Raw genomic sequence first — 26,542 nt, forward strand, 5'->3', positions numbered from 1 at the left:
AATGGAATGTTAAACTTTATTTCCGATGGTCTGGAAAATAAATTTCAAGCAGAAGTTACATCAATGTGGGTGCAGAGACCAGGGGGGAGAAATTATAAATTAAAAAAGTCATTAGATAAATCTGAAAAGAAATTTCTCTCAGCTCATTTTAATCTCTTGTTGGCCAAAGGGCAAGATCCCTCCGAAGAGAGACCGAGTGGTTAAATTAATTCACAGACTCTTTTGATCTGAACTGGTGATAGGCGAATACAAAAACTTGCAGCTTTTCTTGTTCCTGTGTTTATGGAGCTCTCACTGCAATTGGTGAAGAACCATCAGAAGAGCTAATATTTTCCCATCATCTGACCCAGACATGGAAACAATCGACTTTATCCTCTGAACAGAAGATAAAAACCTGGTTCTCAGGCAATTTTTTAAGATTTTTTTTTACAAAGTATATATATCCTCCAGAGCAAAATAAAAATCAATACATTGATTAAACAATCAGCACCAGAAGGAGAATTCATACACTCACTTTCAGTAACCTGCAGTACACGGCTAACCTCTGATCAACGGAGGGATCAACAGTTGCACCCGAGATGGTATGGGCACCAGGAAATTACCGTGGCCAGTACAAAAGGTTAGAATTTGCACCCATCTATCACCAATTTAAACCAACTTAAATTCTCAGCAATGGAAATGCCAAGAACACAGCACACACTGCGATCCCCCAGCTCACTCCGCCTTCTCTTTTTCTTTCATGTGCAAGAAGACCACCGAGAACAAGAAGAGTCCGACCATCATGGAGAAGGTGCTGGCGTAGTACGGGTAGGCAGAGGGGATAAAACGCTCATACTGAGTGTGCTGGAGGGGACGAACAGACACCTTGGAACAAAAAGAAACAGCTTTGGTTAGATTCACGGTAAGAATACAGTCATTTCTCTACTCGTTTCCAAACTGTCCGGTGAAAATAAAATCTGACAACTCAAAGATTTTACGTCGCACATACCACACAAGCTCCATATAGTCCATCCCTCCACTACAGATGACTGCTGGAGAGGCCGTGGCCAGAACGGCACCAGAATGGCTGACGGCAGAGGAGTAACAAAAAAAAATGGCGACATTGCCCCCGCTAGGAAATGCAGCCCTCCTTACAAGAAACATGTGGTTGAAACATGTGTGAAACAGACGATAATCAGAACAAATGATATTCCGCCTTTGCCTGGAAATGGAAAAATCTGTTCAGGGCCTTTTCTTGGTGGTTCACTCAGCACAACTCGCCCCCCCCCCCCCCCCCATTGAAAGCCACCAACTGGCATGACCACGAGTATGCAGACCTTCCCAAAACCAAGAACAAACAAGATGCTTCAATCCCTTGACTCACACTACTCCTAGCACATGCTAAGAAGCCTGGATTCATCAATGTACTATTCCCACAAGCACCAGGCCATCAAAATGTACAATGATTTCATAAAGCCTAGGTAAATATGTCCTTCCTGAGGTGCGGTACCCAAAGCTCGACCCAGTACTCTAGATGGGGTGTGACCAAGGCTCCAATGCAACCGAAGCATAACTTCCTCCCCTTTGGTATTCCAGTCCCCTTGAGATAAAGGCCAACATTCCATTAGCCTTTCTGATTGCTTTTTGGACCCGTCGACTAGCTTTTAATGTGTTTACTTGCACTCTCAAATCTTTTTGCTCCTCTTTTCTCACCATTTAGAAAATACTATGATTTATCTTTCTGGGGTCCAAAGTGGATGACCTCACACTTGTCCATATTGAAGTCCATTTGGCATGGTTTTTCCCACTCACTTAATCTGCCTATGTCCCTTTGTAACTTTCTGCACCGATCTGTCCCCCGAACTCAATGTCATTCTCATAACTTTGTGTTATTTCTCCCGCTGTAATTGCAAGCTGCCTCTCATAGGAATGATCAGCAGTTGCACAAGCAGCAGAGGAATAATTCACATCCTAGAGTCGGAATGATACCTAGGGAAATCTTTTCCAACTTAGATGGAATAGAGCAGTGAGAGGAAGATGATTTTGTTCAAGGAAGACCCTACAAGGTAAATAACTGATTTCCCCTGCAGCTTCCATATGTCACCAGGATTGATCAGATGAATATTTTCGATCCTTGCAAGCCATTTACTCAACTAATACACAATAAAGAAAGTTACATTTCAGGCAACATTGCTGGTCAAGTGCACAGCCTGATGCATACCTGAGTGGAAGAGTAAAGATGGGTGTATCCAAGCCTGTTGTAATCTACTTTAAACTGGAACACGCCGTAAACATCAGGCAGTTTGAACTGCACGCTGTATTTACCACCTGGGAAAACAAGACATAGATTACAGAACACTTTCACTCTCGCTGAGTTGTATGGCAGGCTCTATATCTACTATGAATTTCATTCTCAAGCTGTAGAGGTAAGCGAGACAGAGATAAGGTAAACAAAAGTTGGCAGGAACCAAGGGATATGAGGATAGTTTGGGAAGGTAGGGTTGAGGTAGAAGATCCGCAATTATCTTATTGAATGGTGGAGCAGGCTCCAGGGGCCGAATGGCCAAATTTTTGCTGCCATGCCTTATGTTCTTAAATAAAAGTAGGAGAGAAACAAAGTACTTTACATGGCAGGTGCTGACTCCCAGCGTGCATTTCCTGTCTTTGTCGTTGCATTACTCTATCTATTGTGGAATCAGGTCATTTATTCACTAGCCTTTCAACTAGTCTAGGCTGATGGGAAAAAAGTCTCCTGTCTGAAAGGGTCCTTTGTGAACTGAGCCTGGAGTTTGAATCCAGTCCCATGGAAGCATGCACCAAAAGTATAAACCAGACCCTAATTCAAAACTAACTGGCAATCTCACTCATAGGCCACAGGGTGATTGGTGTGGAAAGTGGAAGAAATGTCACACTGATCCAGTAATAGGATGCCCTTTGAGGTTGTTGGACAGATAGTGAGTTTTTGCTCTGCATAGGGCTGTGCAATATCTGACTTGGGGATGCTTGATGCTGACATAGGTGCCTGAAATGGAAAGAGTTCCATTTCAACACCGACCCTTCCCCCCGACCTAGGAGGGAACACCGGAGGAGCAGCGGGGATAAAAGCACAGCGCCCAAGGGCACAGAACGGCAGTCCCGACCTGACCTGGGTGGGAACAGAGGAGGAGCAGCAGCCACCGCAGGGAGCAGCGCGAGCAGGTAAAAGAGGGCGACAAAGGAGAACAGGGTGACTACAGGTATGATTAAATATCTCCTTAAATGTCTGCCCCCGTCATCAACTGTCCCATACTTTAATCTATTTTCCCAGTCCACTTTCGCTAACTCTGCCTTCATGCCTTTGTAGTCATCTTTATTTAAGCTTAAGACACTGGTTTGAGAACTAACTTTCTCACCCTCCAACTGAATTTGAAATTCAACCATGCTATGGTCATTCATTCCCTGTAAGAAAAGGGATAACCATCCGTGGCTAACTAAGGAAATAAGGGATAGTATCAAATTGAAAATAAGGGCAATGTGGCCAAGACTATTGGAGGCCAGAGGAATGGGAAACTTTTAGAAGCCAGCAAAGAATAACTAAAAAAAATGATAGAGAGGTAAGATAGATTATGAAAGTAAACTAGCTCGAAAGATAAAAACAGATAGTAAGAGTTTCTACAGGCACATAAAAAGGAAAAGAGTGGCTAAAGTAAATGTTGGTCCCCGAGAGAATGAGACTGGGGAATTAATAATGGAGAACAGGGAAATGGCAGACGTTGAACAAATATTTTGTAACGGTTTTCGCGGTAGAAGACACTAAAAACATCCCAATAGTAGATAATATAGGGAGGGAGGAACTGAATACAATCACCATCACTAATGAAGTAGTACTCGGTAAAATAATGGGACTAAAGGCAGACAAGTTCTCTGCACCTGATAGCTTACATCCTAGGGTATTAAATGAAGTGGCTGTGGAGATAGTGGATGCATTGGTTATAATCTATCAAAATTCCCTGGATTCTGGGGAGGTCCCAGCAGATTGGAAAACCGCAAATGTAACGCCCCTATTTAAAAAAAGGAGGCAGACAAAAAGCAGGAAACTATAGACCAGTTAGCCTAACATCTGTCATTGGGAAAATGCTGGAGTCCATTATTAAGGAAGCAGTAATGGGACATTTGGAAAATCATAATTCAATCAAGCAGAATGAGCATGATTTATGAAAGAGAAATCACGTTTGACAAATTTGCTGGAGTTCTTTGAGGATGTAACGAGCAGGGTGGATAAGAGGGAACCAGTGCATGTAGTGTATTTGGATTTCCAGAAGGCATTCGATAAGGTGCCACATAAAAGGTTACTGCATAAGATAAAAGCTCACGGGGTTGGGGGTAATATATTAGCATGGATAGAGGATTGGCTAACTAACAGAAATCAGAGTCGGGATAAATGGGTCATTTTCCGGTTGGCAAACAATGACTAGTGGGGGTGCCACAGGGACTGGTGCTGGGGCCTCAACTATTTACAATCTATATTAATGACCTGGATGAAGGGACCGAGTGTAATGTAGCCAAGTTTGTTGATGATACAATGATGGGTGGGAAAGCAAATTGTGAGGAAATAAAAAATCTGCAAAGGGATATAGACAGGCTAAGTGAGTGGGCAAAAATTTGGCAGATGGAGTATAATGTTGGAAAGTGTGAGGTCATGCACTTTGGCAGAAATAATAGAAAAGCAAATTATAATTTAAATGGAGAAAAATTGCAAAGTGCTGTAGTAGAGAGAGACCTGGGGGTCCTTGTGCATGAAACACAAAGTTAGTATGCACGTAGAGCAAGTAATCGGGAAGGCAAATGGAATGTTGGCCTTTATTGCAAGGGGGATATAGAGTATAAAAGCAGAGAAGTCCTGCTACAACTGAACAGGGTATTGGTGAGGCCATACATGGAGTACTGCGTATAGTTTTGGTCTCTGTATTTAAGGAAGGATATACTTGCATTGGAGGCTGTTCAGAGAAGGTTCACTAGGTTGATTCCAGAGATGAGGGGGTTGACTTATGAAGATAGGTTGAGTAGGTTGTGCCTATATTCATTGGAGTTCAGAAGAATGAGAAGTGATCTTAATGAAGGGGCTCGACAAGGTGGATGCAGAGAGGATATTTCCACCCATAGGGGAAACTAAAACTAGGTGACAGTCTCAGAATAAGGGGCCACCCATTTAAAACTGAGATGAAGAGGAATTTCTTCTCTCAGAGGGTTGTAAATCTATGGAATTCTCTGCTACAGAGAGCTGTAGAGGCTGGGTCATTGAATATATTGAAGGCGGAGATAGACAGATTTTGAGCAGTAAGAGAATAAAGGGTTATGGGGAGCGGGAAAGAAAGTGGAGCTGAGTCCATGATCAGATCAGCCATAATCTTACTAAATGGCGGAGCAGGCTCGAGGGGTCAAATGGCCTACTCCTGCTCCTATTTCTTGTGTTCCCAGCACTAACATCGCTCACCTTGAGCACAAAATAAAATTAAAACTGTTCCTTCACTTTCAAATTTTTTTTCTCCATAGTTTGAAGAACTCCTCACTTATAATAATCCAGCTTTCAATCTCCTTCACTGCTTGTCCCCAGATTATGAGACTTTTAACTTTTCATAGAATCATAGAAATTTACTGCATGGAAGGAAGCCATTTCGGCCCATCACGTGTCTGCGCCGGGTGACAGAGCTTTCCAGCCTAATCCCACTTTTCAACTCTTGGTCCGTAGCCTTATTGGTTACGGCATTTCAAGTGCATATCCAAATACTTTTTAAATGTGGTGAGGGTTTCTACCTCTACCACCCTTTCAGGCAGTGAGTTCCAGACCCCCACCATTCTCTGGGTGAAAAAAATTCCCCTCTAATCCCCTTGCCAATTACTTTAAATCTATGCCCCATTGGTTGTTGACCCCTCTGCTAAGTGAAATAGGTCCGTCCTATCCATTCTATCTAGGTCCCTCATAATTTTATACACCTCAATAAAGTCTTCCCTCAGCCTCCTTTGTTCCAAAGAAAACAAACCCAGCCTATCTAATCTTTCCTCATAGCTAAAATTCTCCAGTCCTGGCAACATCCTCGTAAATCTCCTCTGTACCCTCTCTAGTGCAATCACATCTTTCCTGTAATGTGGTGACCAGAACTGCACGCAGTACTCTAGCCACGGCCTTTTGTCACCAGTATCTTCAAGGTAATTCATGACATCTCTTTTCCCACATCAGATCTATTTAATCTAGTTCCAAAAGTGCCATAAACATGTTTAATCCGCAATGTGTCTGTGGGCATTTATTGGGGGGGGGGGGGGGGGGGAGCGGTGGAGAGGGGAGGACGGGTAGGAACCCAGTCTATTTCTATTTATGCCGTGGTCTAAGCAAAGCTCAATAAAGGTCTTACACTTCAGGATTTTCTGTTTTGAGGGAATGCAATCTATATAAGTGGAAACTCAGTCAGCACTTTACACTTACAGCTTAAATAACATATTCTCAACAGCCAGTGCTCTCCATCCCCACCAAATCCTCTGAACAGTCAGCTCGTCAAGAGAGCAGCACTAACAACAGAATGCTTTCAGAATTGGTGAAACACTAGATATTGAATACACGTCGCACAGTCAAACTTTGTGTTGCAGCCAATAATATCCTATTACAGACTGAACCTGCCTTATCCTGGTCCCTCTGAGCCTAGCCTGTGCCGGATAAGGGATTTTGCTGGATGAGGGGAGGTCACATGTTCTACCGTCTTTTACAACTGCCAGCCCCCAGCCAGCCCGCCCCGATAGATACCCCCGATACAGATACCCCCGATACAGATACCCCCGACCCCACGATCCACTGCCGCCTCCCCCCACGATCTCCAAGACTCATTCAAGGTAATGAAGAGGTCTTTTCTTTGGCAGAGTGCCGACAGCAGCGGAAAGGGGAGGTGCGGCTAGCCCAGGTCGCAGCCCGCCGGCCCGACCCCAGAGGAAGCGTTGACGGCAGCGGGGAGGGAAGGAGCGGCCGGCCGGCCTCAGGTTGTGGCGCGCCGGCCCGACCCCGGCACGGGAGCCAGGTCGATAGGACTCGGTGCAATCCGTGTGCTGAGCCGGGATCGCGTTAAGAGCAAGCCCGGCCAGTGTAAGCCTCTGTGGTTGCAGGAGTTCCCGGCATCAAGGAGAAAGATAGCGGCCAAGCTCGGCAAAGCGGAAAAACTAGCCGGGGTGGGGGGGTTTAAACACATATATACATTTTTTTTAATAACTTTTATCAAGCTTTTATTTATAATTTAATTGAAAATATAATTATTAGTAGTACAAGTTGAACCTCTTTCCCTCTCCCTCCCCCTCCCCCCCACCCACCCTCAAGGCCACTTAGGCAATCAGTATCTTCAGATCCGGACCAGAAGAAGGAGTCTCCCTCTTCAGGAGAGCAGATAATTTTGGGCAGTACGGAAAAAATTTATCTGGGCATACGCCATCCGGCGGCCGGGAATGGTGCCGGACGAGGGTGGTGTCGGATAACTGAGTCCCGGATAAGAGAGGTTCAACCTGTATAATATAAAAACATGTTCTAGGAATACCCTATTATACTTCTGCTCTATAGATCAAATGCAGCTAAACGTCATAATGTTTCCCCATCACCAGGGCCGTACAGATTCTACTCACCATTTTTCTTCAGATAAGTTCTAACAAAGGGGTCGATGCGGACAAACTCCAGCTGAATGTCATCTCCATCAAATGGGACCCATTGCCCATTGGAGAGCTTCTCAATAACCACGCTGTACTCCTGCACCAAGATACAACATTACAAACATCACAAATCAACCCTCCACCTCTCAACATTACACCTGGTTAGTATTGAGAAATGTGTGACCAGACCTTAAAGAATCAGACTTGGATACTTTACATTTAAAGAATAAAGTACACAGACAGGAAGTCAATAAAAGGTTAGTATCAGAGTTTGAGAATGATTCCCCTTTACATTCCATCACTTAGTATTGCTTCATAGTGGAGTGCAAAGGGCCCATCTCTCACTCCACTCTGACCAGTAATTTAAATCACTTTAGACCTGTTGAAAAATTTAAATGATCTACTTCATAGGGTCCAACTAGATACACAATTTGATTCTGAACCAATGGAGGCAGAGTTTACCCTTAGTGGCAATGATATCGCTCTGTAGCCACTACAGGTCACAGAGCAGTTTTATTGTCAAAGAGTATAAATAAGATGAGTCCATTAGTATGAAACTGACTCTCTTCAGTCTGTGAAGGGAGCAAGAAAATGAACAAAACAAGCAAGGCCACAATATCCTAAACCCCTCCACCTCGAGGACGTGCAACAGAAAAGGTCAAAAGTACCAGTCACAGTTCATAGGTTAAAAGCTAAATTTGCAGTGAAATTAATCAGACCTAACACAACCTGGTCAACAAGTAACCAATAAACATCTTGCTGCAAAAATGCTGCAGGAAGTTGGTAGGCTGCTAGCGTGTCACCTCATAAAGCAAACTACACCAACAGAACACACAATGCAAGAATAAAAGGAAATAGTGATGAAAGGTTTTTCTCAAACAGATTATAAAATACACAAAGCAACATTTTAAACGCCCCACCCACCCCACAAGTAAACACACAGGTAAAGGCACTAACTGTCCTCCCCCAACACACACACACCAGGGAAGCCACACCTTTTATGGTACTGAATAGTCAGTATTTGCATTCCCGGCCTGCAAGACCATCAGCAGGCCAGGGCCATTAGAGGGAGCAGCGTGCGGCGGCATACCACTTCAGGGAACAGCGCGTGCTGCTGCAGAGGGCGACGGCTGACTGCAGTGCGGGGCAGGTACAGCAGGAGCGGCGAGATCGGGGCGAAGGAGCGGCAAGAGTTCGTAGCGGGGATGTGATCGGGGCCCAGGAGAGGCCAGAGTTCGGGGCCCAGAAGAGGCGAGGGCCCAGGGGCAGCACGGACCAGCCCACACTGTGATATGTGTGCGCACTAGGTCCGTGCAGCAGAGCAGGTCTCCAATCGTCCTGGTTAACCCTTGCCACTGGACCAAGACCTAGCTCTGTCAAGCCCGTGTGGTGGCTGGTGTGCAACGGCCACCACATGTTAAAAAATCCACGCACAGGCATCTTCCACCCTTCAAGATGTAGCACGGGATCTGGAATATTAGGTTCTTCATTGAAACACCTGTGAACTCATCCCTTTTCTGTGTGGAAGCAAGTCATCCTCACTTCAAGGGACCGCCTATGATGATAATTTGCAGTAGATATGATTACTGAGAGAGAGTAGACAGACTGGTTTAACTAACGTATATTCTGACTGCAACGGTTTATCATGAAAAATAGGTCAGGTAAATAACTTGGGAAAAAAAAAAGGAATACTGGAAACGAAGCAAAAAAATAAAATGCTGGGATGAGTTGCGCCACTGGCTCAGTGAACTGCCCACACCAGGGCAAGGGGAAGGGAAGAGTCAACCATAGCCGATCATTATCTAATGACCCCGTAAAGTGACTTGAAGGGGGCTGGTAAACAGAGACACTGAACGAGTTATGCCCAGTTTTTAAACATCACTCCTCTTGCATATTGAATTTACAACAGCCCCGAATCCTCAAGTTTCCCTACAGCAAAAAGTCCATTTTCAGGTGAGCGACTTTATGTCCACAATGAGAGAACTCGGTGCAGATCTACCACCCAGTCTACAAAATCACTTCATGCCTCACTCCACTCTCCCTCTGCACCTCCTTCAGCCAACATGCCGCCTCACCTCCTCTATTCATCCGAGTCTGCTGTACTGTGCAGCCTCCTTGTCATAGGTGGCAGGCCTTCAGACAGAATTCTCTTCCCAAACTCCTCTGCCTTGCGACGTCTCTCCCTACTTTTACAAGCCTTCCCCAAGCCTAATTCTTCAAACACACTTTCAGCAGTCACCTCTGCAAACTCTTTTCCCAATTCATGCTCGATAGCCAAATTCACACTCACTCCCCTTTTAAGCATCTTGGGGTGTTCAAAATCCCCACCACACATTCATAATATCTCCTAAAATAATTCTGTAACAAGTTTAACAATTAGTATCAGTTTCATTGGTACTTACCACCAGATCAGTTATGGTGTAGGCATTTGGTGGCTTGGTTTCTCCAACAGGGTGGTGCGACACCTTTCCAACACGGAGAACTCCTTCCTCTTTGAATACCCAGCGGGTCAGTGCCACTGCCAGTTCATAGTTCCCAGTTTTTGAGAATCTAAATTCAAGAAAGGGTTGATAATATCACACCAAGTTCTTTGGCACAATTTTGTACCAGTGTCAAATTCACAAAAAGCACCTTGTAAAACAAAACATAGGAAAATATTTACATTTTGGCAGTAGATAAATAAATGAATTTGTAAATCTTTGGAATTCTCAACCCCAGAGGGCTGTGGATGCTCAGTTGTTGAGAATATTCAAGCCTGACATTGATAGATTTTTGGACTCAAAAGGAATCAAGAGATGTGGGGATAAGATCAAAGATCAGCCATGATCTTATTGAATAGCAGAGCAGGTTTGAGGGGCCGTATGGCCTACTCCTGCTCCTAATTCTTACGTTCTTATGGGAGTGCAGCAAAGGTTCACCAGACTGATTCCCGGGATGGCAGGATTGACATACGAGGAGAGACTGGATCGACTGGGCCTGTATTCACTGGAGTTTAGAAGGATGAGGGGGGATCTCAGAGAAACATTTAAAATTCTGACAGGTTAGATGCAGGAAGAATGTTCCCGATGTTGGGGAAGTCCAGAACCAGGGATCACAGTCTAAGGATAAGGGGTAAGCCATTTAGGACTGACTTCTTCACCCAGAGAGTTGTTAACCTGTGGAATTCTCTACCTCAGAGTTGTTGATGCCAGTTCATTGGATATATTCAAGAGGGAGTTAGATATGGCCCTTACAGCTAAAGCGATCAAGGGGTATGGAGAGAAAGCAGGAAAGGGGTACTGAGGCGAATGATCAGCCATGATCTTATTGAATGGTGGTGCAGGCTCGAAGGGCCGAATGGCCTACTCCTGCACCTTTTTTCTGTGTTTCTATCTATTATATATGTCACCGAGGGAGGAGGAATTCTAGAACGTTTATTGCAGTGACCCGCACTCCTTGGTCCAAATTCTACGTGCCATAATTGTGAGAGCTAGATCTAAAGAGGGCTAGTCAATGTTATAACCATCACATTTTACATTCCCAATTCTCAGTCTCAATGCCAGAACGTCAAGGACCATGGCTACTCCCAGGAGTGCTATTTATTGCTGTTGAATGACAGAATCCCATGAGACTGATCATACAGCGCACCAGATACACAACTGCTTCTGTTCGAATAAACCCTTGAGTTGAAAGATTTTACATTTTAAAAATTTCACATTCCCACCATCAGCCTTTAGCTGAATAAAGTGGTGATTGGATGTCTCTGGCTATGCACCACCCACCAAAGGGCAGATGTTCCATCACATAGCAGAATCAGCTGCAGTCTGAAAATGAGATTAGAAACCATCCTGATGCCAAAACATACTCACCAAGATTAAGATATCATCTGCATAATTTCCACAATCTCATATTTTAAAAATTCATTATCAATTATCACTGACCAAGTTGGAGGTAATAGTTTCCTATTGCAGATTAATTGCTAATTAATTAGCTTGCCAAAACCACAATATATTGCTTTAAAAAACTCACAACTCCTCTAATAATTAAGCAGCACATGCCACCGAGACTTGCCTGACAAGTGCCAGGTGATGACCATTCAACAGAGGCCCAGCCACCTCCATGACCTTTAATGGCACCACCATCACCGAGACCCTTGCCATCAACATCCTGGGGTTTACCACGAACCAGAAGCTCAACTAGACCAGCCAGATCAACAACGTGGCTACAAGAGCAGGCTTGGTACTCTGCAGCAAGTGGCTCACAACTCCTGACCCCTCAAAGTCTCTTCACCATCTCCAAGACTCAAGTCAGGAATGTGATGGAATATACAGCACTCGCCTGGTTGGGTGCAGCCACAGCAATACACAAGCTCAGCACCATCCAAGTCCCTGCCACCACACTCAATATTCACCCCCTCCACCACTAGTGCAATATATGTCTGCAGTAGGTACTATCGACAGGGTCCAGTGCAGTAACTAACCAAGCTTGCTTCAACTGCACCTCACTCCTCTGTGGCCTCTACCACCAAGAAAACAAGAGCAGCAATATTGTGGGAATGCCCCAGTGGACTTGGACATAAATCGCCATTCTTTCATCGTCAATGAGTCAGAATTCTGGTATTCCCTACCTAACACCATTGCAAGAGTACCATCATCATAAGGTTCAAGGGGAAGGGCCACCAGCACTGCCTTAGGGGTGGACAATAAATGGGGTCTTGCCGGTGTTGCCCACATCCCAAGAAAATATATTTTAAATGACAAGTTTTCCTTTTGCAAAGAAGTGACAATGAGCAGGTTGGAGTGTGAGGTATTGATGAAAAATCTTATACTTGTCAAAGTAACTTTGTCTTTTTGACATCTGGTCTTACCTCTCGGCTCCTGGAGCAACCTTTTGTACAGGAGAGTTAAAGAAGGCATCGCTGAAGAAATCAATGGAGCCGCTGAAGACTACACGAGCGTTGTTCCGGGCCTGGAGTCCAGCAATCAGCAAGGTGTTCTTCCCCACAGCATGAGGATACTAGTACCATGAGGAAAATCAAGATGTTTGTCACAACCAGGCTGTTGATTCCCTTTCTATTTTACACACACATTTAGCTACCTGTTACTATGAGTGTGCTTTTGGCTGTCAATGCATTGTGTGCACTAACACTTGAGGCATGTTCAGCTCCAACACATTCTACAACTTCTTTGAATTGAAAAAGAACTCAAAAGGAAGAGCAACTGGGCTATGTACATGCATATGTAGAGCATCCAGTATATGCGCTGCAGAACACACAGTTTACATACAAGAGTGCCCAACGTATACAGCGAGTGTCCAGTATCGACAGCTAATGTGCATCCCATAAGTACCCAGTATCTACACGACAGAACATGTTGCACAAAGCATGCTCATCACTTTCACTCCTCGAGCTCAATGTCAAGTACGTAGCTGTGCAATTAACACAGTACACACAAATGCAGATACAAGTGCAGTATACAGTGGATTCAACACTGCAGAAATTACACAGGAAAATGAAACAGAACTGAACTGCCTTCGGGCTCTCTCGATTGCTCAATTGGCAAAGACCAACATCGCACTAAGCCAGAAAGCCCAATTCGATCTGCAGTCTGTGCTGAATTAGCTAATCTCAGACAGGGCAGCAGTTGTGGCACCAGAATTCCCCTCGGTGCCCTAGAGCTGGGAAAGGGATGAATATAACAACCTGCTCCCTACCTCTATCCACTGATCCCTTTTAGAATGTCCCAGAGTGTGTACACATCAGGTGATGCTAGGATTGAGCTAGGTTGTGGTCCCATGGTCAAATAACCTGCTGACATCCACTGTCAAGGCTCATGCATGAAAAATGGTCACTTGAATGTGGAGCCAGAGGGTGCCCGTGGAACTGTACCCCAGCACGAGTCAGGACCATCAGAAGAGGAGGATCATTCCATAACCTGGAGATTATACACGAGAGTTACCTGTGTTACAGGCTTGTCTGGGAAGAAGGAATAAGAGCTGGAGGATCCAGTCAGAATATCCAGGACAAGAGGGTTATCAGGATCTGCCACCATACTAGAAAGGAAAAAAAAAATCATCAAGGTCTTGAGCAATGGACTCAAAGATAAATCAAATAAGTTGCTCCCATTGCAGTTTTTAAACCAACTAAGAGTTGGTCTGCCGAAACACATGATGCTCATGCACACACAAGTGTTAACCGCAGCATTCAAGCTTGTTTCTCGAACTGACCGCTGCACTTCTCCTTCCCTGGTGTTCTTGTTTGCTTACTTCCTCGGTTCCCGTACGATATTTCCTCCAGCTCCAACACCCTATAGGTACCCTCCACTCTCCCACCTCTGGTCCAACACAGTCCGCACCTCCCATTCTATCATCGCAGGCAGATTCTTCAGTCATTTCTCCTCCACACTCTGGAACTCTCCCTAAATTCCCCATCCTGCATTGTTACATCTCCTCTCCCCACTTCAAAAGTTTCCTCAATACCCCTCTCTCCTCCATGCCTCGGGCACCTTCCCCAATGTCTTCACTGCTCCTGCCTGACCCTCAACTGTGAAGCACCTTGGAATCTTTGCTGTGTTAAAAGCTCTAAATGAACAGTCTTTCCATAGTTGCTATCCAATATAAAGAAGTATCAAATGAAAAAAGTCCATTCTGTCAAACTAATTTCTTCCATAGGCCACATATAAAATATCCCATTCTTGACTAATCGCCTTCATTGACATGGCTTCACTAATGAGCTATACAAGGGTACAGCAACATGTTTCAACTTATAGTTAAACCCCCTTCAGATGTGCCCTATTAACTGATCAACTTTGTAGATATGTTTCACATGACTAAATAGTGTGTGGCTGGTCAAATCACACCTAAATTGCTTTCTTTTCCACCGTGACTCATGGACACTCCTGACTCTTACACTCCAAATTCCAACATGTCGAACCGTAAAATCATCTACACTAACACTTGGTCGAGTTCATCCAGTTAATTGGAATAAATCCATCTGAGTGCTGCTAATCCCCCCTTCTACTTGTCATTTGCAAATATGGTTGCTCTGATTTCAACCTCTTTCTCCATCACTACTTGTTCTTGTCTTCATCCTAAATGCCATCAAGACCTTATCACAAACCCTCAACAACTAACGTCTGCCACTGCAAAGCCATTGGTGCGCCTCACAAATTCAGCAGCGTCAAAATTTAATGAAAAACAAAATTGAAAGTAAAGAACGCAAAAGCTTTAGGGAACAAAATGCAAATCTCAATACACCGCATGGTATCATCGGCATCGCATTGCTCGTGCCTGCGGTTATCAGGCAGTGAAACCACTTTGTTTCTCAGTCATTTTTACTTAAATTGCCAAATTTAGATTGACGTCATATGTACTCTAAAGCACTAGCATTGCAAGTCACAATTGGGCAGTGTTTGATGGCCAAGTTTGTGACCAATTATTGTAAAGGTGAATATTGTTCTGCTACAAGTTTGCTGTACAGAAAAGAGCAAGAAATCATTGGAATACTTTAACACTTACCCAACTCCCTGAAATAAAAGGGGATTCTTTGGTTGTTTCCCCACAATAGTGGGAGCCTTTAACAGTTGTTCGTTGTCAGCGATGATCAGAGTGTGCTTTGGAAACAAAGAGGCATTTATTTACAGTCAATTTTTCTTTCTCCTCATGAATCAACTAGAATGTTTAACAGTTCTTTATGAAGCCACTTTATGGCACCTTTCTTGGTTGCTTTACAAATATATTGTAATTTATTAGCATTTATTAAATATATACCCCATAACTGATCTAGGAGCTAGATGCTCACACAGATCCCAAAAGTGGAAATATATTCCATTCCTCATTTTAACTGAGATGAAATTCATCAAATGTAAACTAAAAATCTCTAAGATCTATGGGGTCCAGATGGGGGGGGTTGGGAAAAAAAAGAAATGTAACAAGAATGCTTAAATTCAATTGCTCTTAGTTTCGCTATTATTAGATAAAGTGTTACTTCTTTCCCCAAAGTGCTTACCTGGCCAGGATCAGAAACATCGTAGTTGTGATGGTCAATAACAGCAGTTTTCTCCTCATCAAATTCGATCCCGCACTCGCTACCCAGCTCTCGTAAAGGGTCCCCTTTAAATAAGCACAAGCAAAATTAAACTCATCACGGATACTGGAAAATTCTAGCTGCATTAACCCTCCTCCCCTCACATCACCTACCCAAGAGCCTGCAATAATTGTCCTCCCCCCCCACCCCTATCCTTCTGTAAACATCATCCTCCTCCTCCACTTGTCCCTCACTCCTGCTCCCGGCTCCTAATTGTGGAGCAAAGCGGCAGCATCCGTTAACTCCAGAGAGTGCTGTTGGTAGGTGGGGGTGAAAGAGGGGGATCCTTTATAATTTTGCCAGATTAAGAATTCTTTAGGCCAAATGGTTTGAAGTCTAAAAAAAAATGAACCACCTTTTGAGTTTCTGAGGAGCACTAATTGGTTTTACAGTGGCAGACATACTGATTGCCAAGGGTTTGTGATACGGTTATGGTGGCATATGGAATGCAGACAAGCACCAATAGTGATGGGGAATAAAGTTGAAATCAGAGCAACTATATGGGAAAATGACAAGTACGAGGGCGATTGAATGCATTCAGACAGATATACACCAATTGAGTGGATAAACTAAAGCAGGTGGATTTCAATGTACAGGCAACTCGCAATTATCCGCACACGGATCCAACAGGAAACCGCTGTAACGGTATTTAAAATTTCAGCCCGGAAAGGCATCGGGCCGCTGACGTCGGAGGCCTTTTGGCCCGGGAAGGCATCAGGTTTTAACTTTATAATGTTAATCGCTCTAACGGAGAAATCATTTACCCGGCATAGCCCAATCCCCGAAGGACCCGGATAATCAAGAGTTGCCTGTAGATAAATTCAAGTTTATTTTAAGCCCGAGGCCAACACAAGCAATGAAATGCCCAGTTCCTTATTGGTACCATGTACTTTCTGTCACAGGAAGGTGCACTTTAATAAAACACACATCTACGAATTACAGACCAGGTGAAAGACCAGCACAGATCGGCTACTCACAGGGCCAGATTTCCCATTACTGGTGGTGCAATAATAAATGCAGGATATGCCCTTCTCATTAAGGAAGCCTGGAAAGCTGGTAAATGCCAACATTGCTGTCCAAACAGCGGATTAGAGTTATCCCACAAAGATTTCTCCCTATTGAGTCCTGATTTCAATAGGCCAGTAAAGGCCACCAAAAGCAGGGGTGGCAAGGTATCTGCTCACATGAAGAGAAGGATTGCCTCGTATTGTTAATTGCTTCCCTTCGTATTTAGAGTAGAAGCATAGAAAATAGGTGCAGGAGTAGGCCATTCGGCCCTTCGAGCCTGCACCACCATTCAATATGATCATGCAACCTCAGTACCCCATTCATGCTTTCTCTCCATACCCCTTGATCTCTTTAGTCGTAAGGGCCACACCTAACTCCCTTTTGAATATATCTAACGAACTGGCCTCAACAACTTTTTGTAGAGAATTCCACAGATTCACAATTCTCTGAGTGAAGAAGTTTCTCCTCATCTTGGTCCTAAATGGCTTACCCCTTATCCTTAGACTGTGACCCCGGTTCTGGATTTCCCCAACATCGGGAACATTCTTCCTGCATCTAACCTGTCCAATCCCGTCAGAATTTTATATGTTTCCATGAGATCCCCTCTCATTCTTCTAAATTCCAGTGAATATCAGCCTAGTCGATTCATATGTCAGTCCTGCCATCCCGGGAATCAGATTGGTGAAACTTCGCTGCACGCCCTCAATAGCAAGAATGTCCTGCCTCAGATTAGGAGACCAAAACTGTACACAATATTCAAGGTATGGCCTCACCAAGGCCCTGTAAAAACTGCAGTAAGACCTCCCTGCCCCTGAACTCAAATCTTCTCGCTATGAAGGCCAACATGTCATTTGCCTTCTTCACCGCCTGCTGTACCTGCATGCCAACTTTCAATGACTGATGTACCATGACACCCAGGTCTCATTGCACCTCCCCTTTTCCTAAACTGTCACCATTCAGATAATATTCTGCCTTCCTGTTTTTGCCACCAAAGTGAATAACCTCACATTTATCTACATTATATCTGCCATGCATTTGCCCACTCAGCTAACCTGTCCAAGTCACCCTGTACCCTCTTAGCATCCTCCTCACAGCTTGCACTGCCACCCAGCTTAGTGTCATCTGCAAACTTGGAGATATTACATTCAATTCCTTCGTCTAAATCATTAATGTATATTGTAAATAGCTGGGGTCCCAGCACTGAACCTTGCGGCACCCCACTAGTCACTGCCTGCCATTCTGAAAAGGACCTGTTTATCCCGACTCTCTGCTTCCTGTCTGCCAACCAGTTCTCTATCCATGTCAATACATTACCCCTAATACGATATGCTTTAATTTTGCACACTAATCTCTTGTGTGGGACCTTGTTAAAAGCCTTTTGAAAGTCCAAATACACCACATCCACTGGTTCTCCCTTGTCCATTCTACTAGTTACATCCTCAAAAAATCCTAGAAGATTTGTCAAGCATGATTTCCCTTTCATAAATCTATGGTGACTTGGACCGATCCTATCACTGCTTTCCAAATGCGCTGCTATTACATCTTTAATAATTGATTCCAACATTTTCTCCACTACCGATGTCAGGTTAACCGGTCTATAATTCACTGTTTTCTCTCTCCCTCCTTTTTTAATAAGTGGGGTTACATTTGCTACCCTCCAGTCCATAGGAACTGATCCAGAGTCTATAGAATGTTGGAAAATGACCGCCAATGCATCCACTATTTCTAGGGACACTTCCTTAAGTACTCTGGGATGCAGACTATCAGGCCCTGGGGATTTATCGGCTTCAATCCCATCAATTTTCCTAACACAATTTCCTGACTAATAAGGATTTCCTTCAGTTCCTAATTCTCGCTAGACCCTCGGTCCTCTAGTATTTCCGGAATGTTATTTGTGTCTTCCTTAGTGAAGACAGAACCAAAGTATTTGTTCAATTGGTCTGCCATTTCTTTGTTCCCCATTATAAATTCACCTGATTCTGACTGCAAGGGACCTACATTTGTCTTCATAGAAACATAGAAAATAGGTGCAGGAGTAGGCCATTCAGCCCTTCGAGCCTGCACCGCCATTTAATAAGATCATGGCTGATCATTCCCTCAGTACCCCTTTCCTGCTTTCTCTCCATACCCCTTGATACCCTTAGCCGTAAAGGCCATATCTAACTCCCTCTTGAATATATCCAATGAACTGGCATGAACAACTCTCTGTGGCAGGGAATTCCATAGGTTAACAACTCTCTGAGTGAAGAAGTTTCTCCTCATCTCAGTCCTAAATAGCCTAGCCCTTATCCTAAGACTATGTCCCCTGGTTCTGGACTTCCCCAATATCGGGAACATTCTTCCCGCATCTAATCTGTCCAGTCCTGTCAGAATCTTATACGTTTCTATGAGATCCCTCTCATCCTTCTAAACTCCAGTGAGTAAAGGCCCAGTTGTTCCAGTCTCTCCTCATATGACAGCCCAGCCAACCCTGGAATCAGTCTGGTGAACCTTCGCTGCACTCCCTCAATAGCAAGAACGTCCTTCCTCAGATTAGGAGACCAAAACTGAATACAATATTCCAGGTGAGGCCTCACTAAGGCCCTGTACAACTGCAGTAAGACCTCCCTGCTTTTATACTCAAATCCCCTAGCAATGAAAGCCAACATACCATTTGCCTTCTTCACCGCCTGCTGTACCTGCATGCCCACTTTCAGTGACTGATGTACCATGACACCCAGGTCTCGTTGCACCTCCCCTTTTCCTAATCTGCCGCCATCCAGATAATATTCTGCCCTTGTGTTTTTGCCCCCAAAATGGATAACCGCACATTTATCCACATTATACTGCATCTGTCAGGCATTTGCCCACTCACCTAACCTGTCCAAGTCACCCTGCAGCCTCTTAGCATCCTCCTCACAGCTCACACCGCCACCCAGTTTAGTGTCATCCGCAAACTTGGAGATATTACATTCAATTCCTTCATCTAAATCGTTAATGTATATTGTAAAGAGCTGAGGTCCCAGCACTGAGCCCTGCGGCACTCCACTTGTCATTGTCTGCCATTCTGAAAAGGACCAGTTTATCCCGACTCTCTGCTTCTTGTCTGCCAACCAGTTCTCTATCCACTTCAGTACATTACCCCAATACCATGCGCTTTGATTTTGCACACCAATCTCTTGTGCGGGACCTTGTCAAAAGCCTTTTGAAAGTCCAAATACACCACCACCCACTGGTTCTCCCTTGTCCACTCTGCTAGTTACATCCTCAAAAAATTCCAGAAGGTTCGTCAAGCATGATTTCCCTTTCATAAATCCATGCTGACTTGGTCCAATCCTGTCACTGCTGTCCAAATGCACTGCTATTTCATCCTTAATGGTTGACGCCAACATTTTCCCCACTACTAATCTTTTTCTCTTCACACATCTATAGAAGCTTTTGCAGTCAGTTTTTATGTTCCCTGCAAGCTTACTCTCATACTTTATTTTCCCCCTCCTAATTAAAGCCTTTGTCCTCCTCTGCTAAATTCTAAATTTCTCCCCAGTCCTCAGGTTTGCTGCTTTTTCTGGCCAATTTATATGCCTCTTCCTTGGATTTAACACTAACCCTAATTTCCCTTGTTAGCCACAGTTGAGCCACCTTCCCCGTTTTATTTTTATGCCAGACGGGCAGTAGGTAGGCAAAGACCTGGCTCTAGATCAGCAGCCTACTCTCAGATGCCAGTGAACCTAAAGAGGAAGGGAGTAACAGATCGAAGAATTATGTCGTAAGTATTTTCCTTCTTTACTGTGGCCATATAGCTGTGCTCTCTGGAAGAGGAAAAATATGCCCAGGAAGGACCCAGGAAATGGATATGGTTTGCAGCTGGTTTGGTAAGCTTGTTCCCCAGTTCAAGAGAACAAGTTTATAACACCAATTTATGGCATATTTATTCTGAGAAATCACAACTTATAAATTTGTAAAAGGAAGATTTTGATTGGGGGGCGGGGGGTGAAATGGAACTAAAAATGGATATACAGATATCCCCATGACTTCTGTACAATGTGTCAGTTTTGACGGAGTCAGAAGGTATTGGGTTCAAGCCCCACTACAGAGACTTGAGCACATAATCTAGGTTAACATTTAAATACAGGTCTGAGAGTACTGCACTGTTGGCGATACTTTCTTTTGGATGTGACATAAGAATTAGAAACAGGAGTAGGCCATCTAGCCCCTCGAGCCTGCTCCGCCATTCAATAAGATCATGGCTGATCTGGCCGTGGACTCAGCTCCACTTACCCGCCCGCTCCCCATAACCCTTAATTCCCTTATTGGTTAAAAATGTATCTATCTGTGACTTGAATACATTCAATGAGCTAGCCTCAACTGCTTCCTTGGGCAGAGAATTCCACAGATTCACAACCCTCTGGGAGAAGAAATTCCTCTCAACTCGGTTTTTTAAATTGGCTACCCCGTATTTTGAGGCTGTGCCCCCTAGTTCTAGTCTCCCCGACCAGTGGAAACAACCTCTCCGCCTCTATCTTGTTGATCCCTTTCATATTTTTTTGAATGTTTCTATAAGATCATCCCTCATCCTTCTGAACTCCAACGAGTAAAGACCCAGTCTACTCAATCTATCATCATAAGGTAACCCCCTCATCTCCGGAATCAGCCTAATGAATCGTCTCTGTACCCCTTCCAAAGCCGGTATATCCTTCCTTAAGTAAGGTGACCAAAACTGCACGCAGTACTCCAGGTGCGGCCTTACCAACACTCTATACAGTTGCAGCAGGACCTCCCTGCTTTTGTACTCCATCCCTCTCGCAATGAAGGCCAACATTCCATTCGACTTCCTGATTACCTGCTGCACCTGCAAACTAACTTTTTGGGATTCATGCACAAGGATTGGAAAAAAGGAAAAATTTGATTTTAGTGCCCAAAAAAAAACCACAAAAAAACCCCCCAAAAAACAAAAAAGGGCCTTGTAAATGTCTTGTGTGTGTCATCCAGGTCGGGTGGCACGGATACATGTTTTATGTTTTCGCAGGTAAACTCAAAAGAGTTTCATGCACAAGGACAACCTGACTGCCTGCCTCTCTTCCGCTCTTACATCCGGTCCAGGGTGTCCTTGGAGATGGAGCACGCGGTGTCCACCGGTACGCTCGCGGCCTTCCGCGAGAGGTGGGCACCGGAGGGACTGGAGTGCATCATCACGCTCGCCAACCAAATTTTAATTTGATTTTACGTTTTAAAGCTTAATTTGTTTTAATTGCCGGTGCTTTTAGTGTCCCCCTCCCCTTTTATAGGGGGCACTGGAGAAAAAATTTGATTTTAGTGCCCAAAAAAAAACAGAAAAAAGAAAAAAAAAGGGGCCTTGTAAATGTCTGGTGTGTCATCCAGGTCGGGTGGCACCGATTAATGTTTTATGTTTTCCAGATAAACTCCAAAAAGAGTTTCATGCACAAGGACCCCCAGGTTCCTCTGCACCTCAGCATGTTGTAATTTCTCCCCATTCAAATAATATTCCCTTTTATTGTTTCCCTTCCCCCCTCCCCCCCCAAGGTGGATGACCTCACACTTTCCGACATTGTATTCCATCTGCCAAACCTTAGCCCATTCGCTTAACCTTTCTAAATCTCTTTGCAGCCTCTCTGTGTCCTCCACACAACCCGCTTTCCCACTAATCTTTGTGTCATCTGCAAATTTTGTTACACTACACTCTGTCCCCTCTTCCAGGTCATTTATGTATAAAGTAAACAGTTGTGGTCCCAGCACCGATCCCTGTGGCACACCACTAACCACCGATTTCCAACGCAAAAAGGACCCATTTATCCCGACTCTCTGCTTTCTGTTAGCCAGCTAATTCTCTATCTATGCTAATACATTTCCTCTGACTCCACGTACCTTTATCTTCTGCAGTAACCTTTTGTGTGGTACCTTATCGAATGCCTTTTGGAAATCTAAATACACCACATCCATCGGTATACCTCTATCCACCATGCTCGTTATATCCTCAAAGAATTCCAGTAAATTAGTTAAACATGATTTCCCCTTCATGAATCCATGCTGCGTCTGCTTGATTGCACTATTCCTATCTAGATGTCCCGCTATTTCTTCCTTAATGATAGTTTCAAGCATTTTCCCCACTACAGATGTTAAACTAACCGGCCTATAGTTACCTGCCTTTTGTCTGCCCCCTTTTTTAAACAGAGGCGTTACATTAGCTGCTTTCCAATCCGCTGGTACCTCCCCAGAGTCCAGAGAATTTTGGTAGATTATAACCAATGCATCGGCTATAACTTCCGCCATCTCTTTTAATACCCTGGGATGCATTTCATCAGGACCAAGGGACTTGTCTACCTTGAGTCCCATTAGCCTGTCCAGCACTACCCCCCCTAGTGATAGTGATTGTCTCAAGGTCCTCCCTTCCCACATTCCTGTGACCAGCAATTTTTGGCATGGTTTTTGTGTCTTCCACTGTGAAGACCGAAGCAAAATAATTGTTTAAAGTCTCAGCCATTTCCACATTTCTCATTATTAATTATTAAACTGAAGCCCTGCCTGCCCCCTTAAGTGAATGTAAAAGATCTCATGGCACTATATGAAGAAGCGCAGCAGAGTTCGCTGGCATCAGGGCCAACATTTATCCCTCAACCAACATGACTAAAATAGATTGTCTGGTCATTTATTTAATTACTGTTTGTGGGACCTTGCTGCCACATTAGCACAGTGAGTACACTTCAAAAGTACTTCACTAGCCGTGAATCACTTTGAAGCATCCTGAGGTACTGATAGGCGCTATATAAATGCAAGCTTATTCTTTCTTTACTAATATTAAAATGTGCACAAAATAATACTTTTTTTTAATTACTTAATATGTTGTTCACATTCCAAAGCCACTACCATTTCAGAAGTAATATTTATTCCTTATCTTTACCAATGTCTGAGCTTGCAGCAACCAATACGTTTCCACCTCCATCGATGAATGTCGCAATCGTGTCAACGTTGATGTTGCCTCCAAAATCTGAAACCCAAAGCAAGTTTTCATTAATCCCAGCTGTGTATCCTTTCTAGCTCCTCTATCCCCTCAGGCAGAGCAGCTGCTGGTTTGAGGGAGAGCACTACTCCAATCCCTATCAGCCCAAGTGAGTCAGGGTCTTAATTGCAGCGTGTGGTTTTGACAGGGTAGATGCAGAGAGGATGTTTCCTCTTGCTAGGGAGTCTAGAACCAAGACCAGAGTCTAGACTGTCTGTCTGAAAATAAGGGGTCGGCCATTTAGGACTGAGATGAGGAGAAACTTCTTCACCCAGGAGGTGGTGAAACTTTGGAATTCTCTACCCTAGAGGGCTGTGGAGGCTCAGTCTTTGAGTATATTCAAGACAGAGATTGATAGATTTTTGGCTATTAAGGGAATCAAGGGATATGAGGATAGTGCAGGAAAGTGGAGTTGAGGTAGATCAGCCATGATCTTATTGAATGGCGGAGCAGGCTCGAGGGGCCGAATGGCCTACTCCTGCTCCTAATTCTTATATTCTTATGGAAGTTCTCACACATTGCCTGACGCAGCACTATATGCACTCGCGATAAGTGTCGTGTCCACTCCATAATCCTTCCTTATTAGCCAAACAGCATTACTGATAGTGGGAAGCAATCTCTAACAAAAAAAATAATAAATTTGAGTGAACATACTGAACTAACTAAAGTAACTTCCATTTCTGTGACTTGGTTTTAATGGCTCCTGTCCTTTGCTATTCTCCCTTTATTCAAATTGCTTATCTCATTCACACACTATTTTATATAACCTCTGGCTTTTCAATTGGGAGAGGGGAAGGGGATGGGGATGGGGAAATGCTCGACCTGCTCTCAAGGCTAACAGGCAGCATGGACTGATATTTGTTATTTTTCCATTCTTCAACCTGGAAGGGGCTTATCCTCTGCTCGATGCCTCTCCAACTGTACAGTCAAAAATTAGACAAGAAATTCTAAGATATCAGAGCTCCTTCAATGCCAACTAAGCCAATACAAATAGAGATGGTTCTAGATCGAAGCCCCAGTCAATATTGAATTCGCTGATCTCAACTGGACCAGTATGGGATTTTTAACTGGTCTCAGTACCCCAACTTGTCATACAAGGATCAGATTGTTCTCGGTTGTGATGACACCATAAATAGCCTGCTGACAATCTGCCTAAGCTCATAAGTGAATAACAGCCACTTTGGCAAGGTATTGGAACGCAACCAGTGCTTGTGGAACAAAAAAGCAGTTAATGTCTTTAAAAGAGGGGAGAAAATTGGTTAAGAAATAAGTATATTTCCTGACACTGAAGGATAGCCAACTACCATGTTGACTTTAAAGTACATAAAAAGCCCTCCAAGCTCCTTTGCCGATACAGTGCACTACATTGACGGCTCCACTCCAAACAGGTCTCTGCAAACAATCTACTAGTTAATCGTCTTTAATCAGGAAAGTTCAAGAAGCCTTTAAAAACAAATTGCAATTTCCAAGTGAAAAAACTATTACAGGAAAATCAGACACCTTTACCTTCTACCGATGGAGAAAAAATGACGAGGTGATCATACAGAAATTCTCCATGTTTAATCAGAGACAAACCAGGATCATCCGAAATCTTGAATGTCAAGTTAAATCCAAGATCTATTTGGAGATTTCAAACAAAGGCATCAGATTAGTAAATTTTAATAACTTGAGAATATTCAGAAATACACAAGTACAGTGATATTTATAGCAAGACTTAGCACAAGCTGGTATGAATCATCCCCACCTTGAAGGTACGGTAACCAACAGATGACTGTTTCTTTTAGGTCACTTGTTGCCTTAATTCTCACCATTACAACCTCCCTCCATTCCGTTTAACATTTGCTACTGACATTGGGCTGTATCCCCACCAGATCTGTCCAAACTACGCTCTCTGGACTCAAGACCTCAGGTGCTGATGGTAACCAACCATCATCCACATTGCCGGCTGATGGGGTGAGTGCTGACTTTCTGCATGCCTTCAAGAGGGAGCTGGACCAGTTCCTGAGTGGGGCAGTGGTCATATCAGATAGAGGGCAAGTGTCTTTAATGGTAATAATTGGTCCGTGTGATCTCCTGAGCTGGTTTCCATCGCCTGAGGGGGTCACGGAGTAATTATGTAGAGTGTTTTCCTCCCCTTATTGGCACTGGGATTTTTCTCTTGGTTTTTTTGGCCTCTCCCAAGAGATTACATGGCTGCGGGGACTCGAAAGGGAAGTGTTTAGCCATAAATAAAAACATGAAATACTCAGATCAGGCAGCATTGTGTAGATAAAATCAGAGTTAATGTTTCAGGTCGATGACCCTTCCTCAGTGTTTAGCCATGATGATCCGGCCATCATGGTGTGGGGCAGGCTTGATGGACCAGAAGGTCTTTACCTGACCATTAATTTCGTGTGTTCCTACGTGTCTCCCCCGCCCCCGGACATCCTCATCTCCTTTTCCATCTCTTGCACTCCACCCCCCACTTGGCACCTGGAAAAGTTGCCCTCTCCCCCGGCTCCCACCTGTCAGGCTGCTGAAGAACATGGAGTGCGTCTCCTTCATGTTGATGTTCTCCAGGAGCACCAGCGTGCGCCCGGTCGCCTCCCCCACAGAGAGGAGAGCGAGGAGCAGGAGAGCCACGGCCGCCGAGGCCCGGTGCACAGCCATTCGCCTCTCTCTCCGTCCCACCGCCATCTCCCGCACAGACCCAGGCCGGAACCGGAAGCGGTTCCCCGAGCAACCGCGGGCCCGTCGCTCCGCTCGCCCTCGCCCTCCCCGTTGTTATTGCGATTGAATTTAGGATGTGTTTTTAGTTTTCGGGCCCCACTATTTTTACTTGTGAATTTCCATTCAGTTTA

At 44.3% G+C, this 26,542-nt stretch overlaps 1 protein-coding gene across 1 annotated transcript; it reads right to left on the reverse strand.

Moving 5' to 3' along the window:
* On the reverse strand, nucleotides 1-26,542 carry ddost (dolichyl-diphosphooligosaccharide--protein glycosyltransferase subunit (non-catalytic)). Its single transcript, XM_070860295.1, has 11 exons — nucleotides 26,207-26,542; nucleotides 25,209-25,319; nucleotides 23,604-23,690; nucleotides 15,623-15,726; nucleotides 15,133-15,227; nucleotides 13,575-13,668; nucleotides 12,485-12,633; nucleotides 10,041-10,188; nucleotides 7,615-7,735; nucleotides 2,201-2,307; nucleotides 1-864 (listed from the first exon to the last, which is right to left on the reverse strand). The coding sequence occupies exons 1-11, from the start codon at nucleotides 26,376-26,378 to the stop codon at nucleotides 715-717; spliced, it is 1,338 nt and encodes a 445-aa protein (XP_070716396.1). The 5' UTR covers nucleotides 26,379-26,542; the 3' UTR covers nucleotides 1-714.

The sequence above is a fragment of the Pristiophorus japonicus genome, chromosome 18, assembly GCF_044704955.1.
Source record: "Pristiophorus japonicus isolate sPriJap1 chromosome 18, sPriJap1.hap1, whole genome shotgun sequence".
In the NCBI taxonomy this organism is placed as follows: Eukaryota; Metazoa; Chordata; class Chondrichthyes; family Pristiophoridae; genus Pristiophorus; species Pristiophorus japonicus.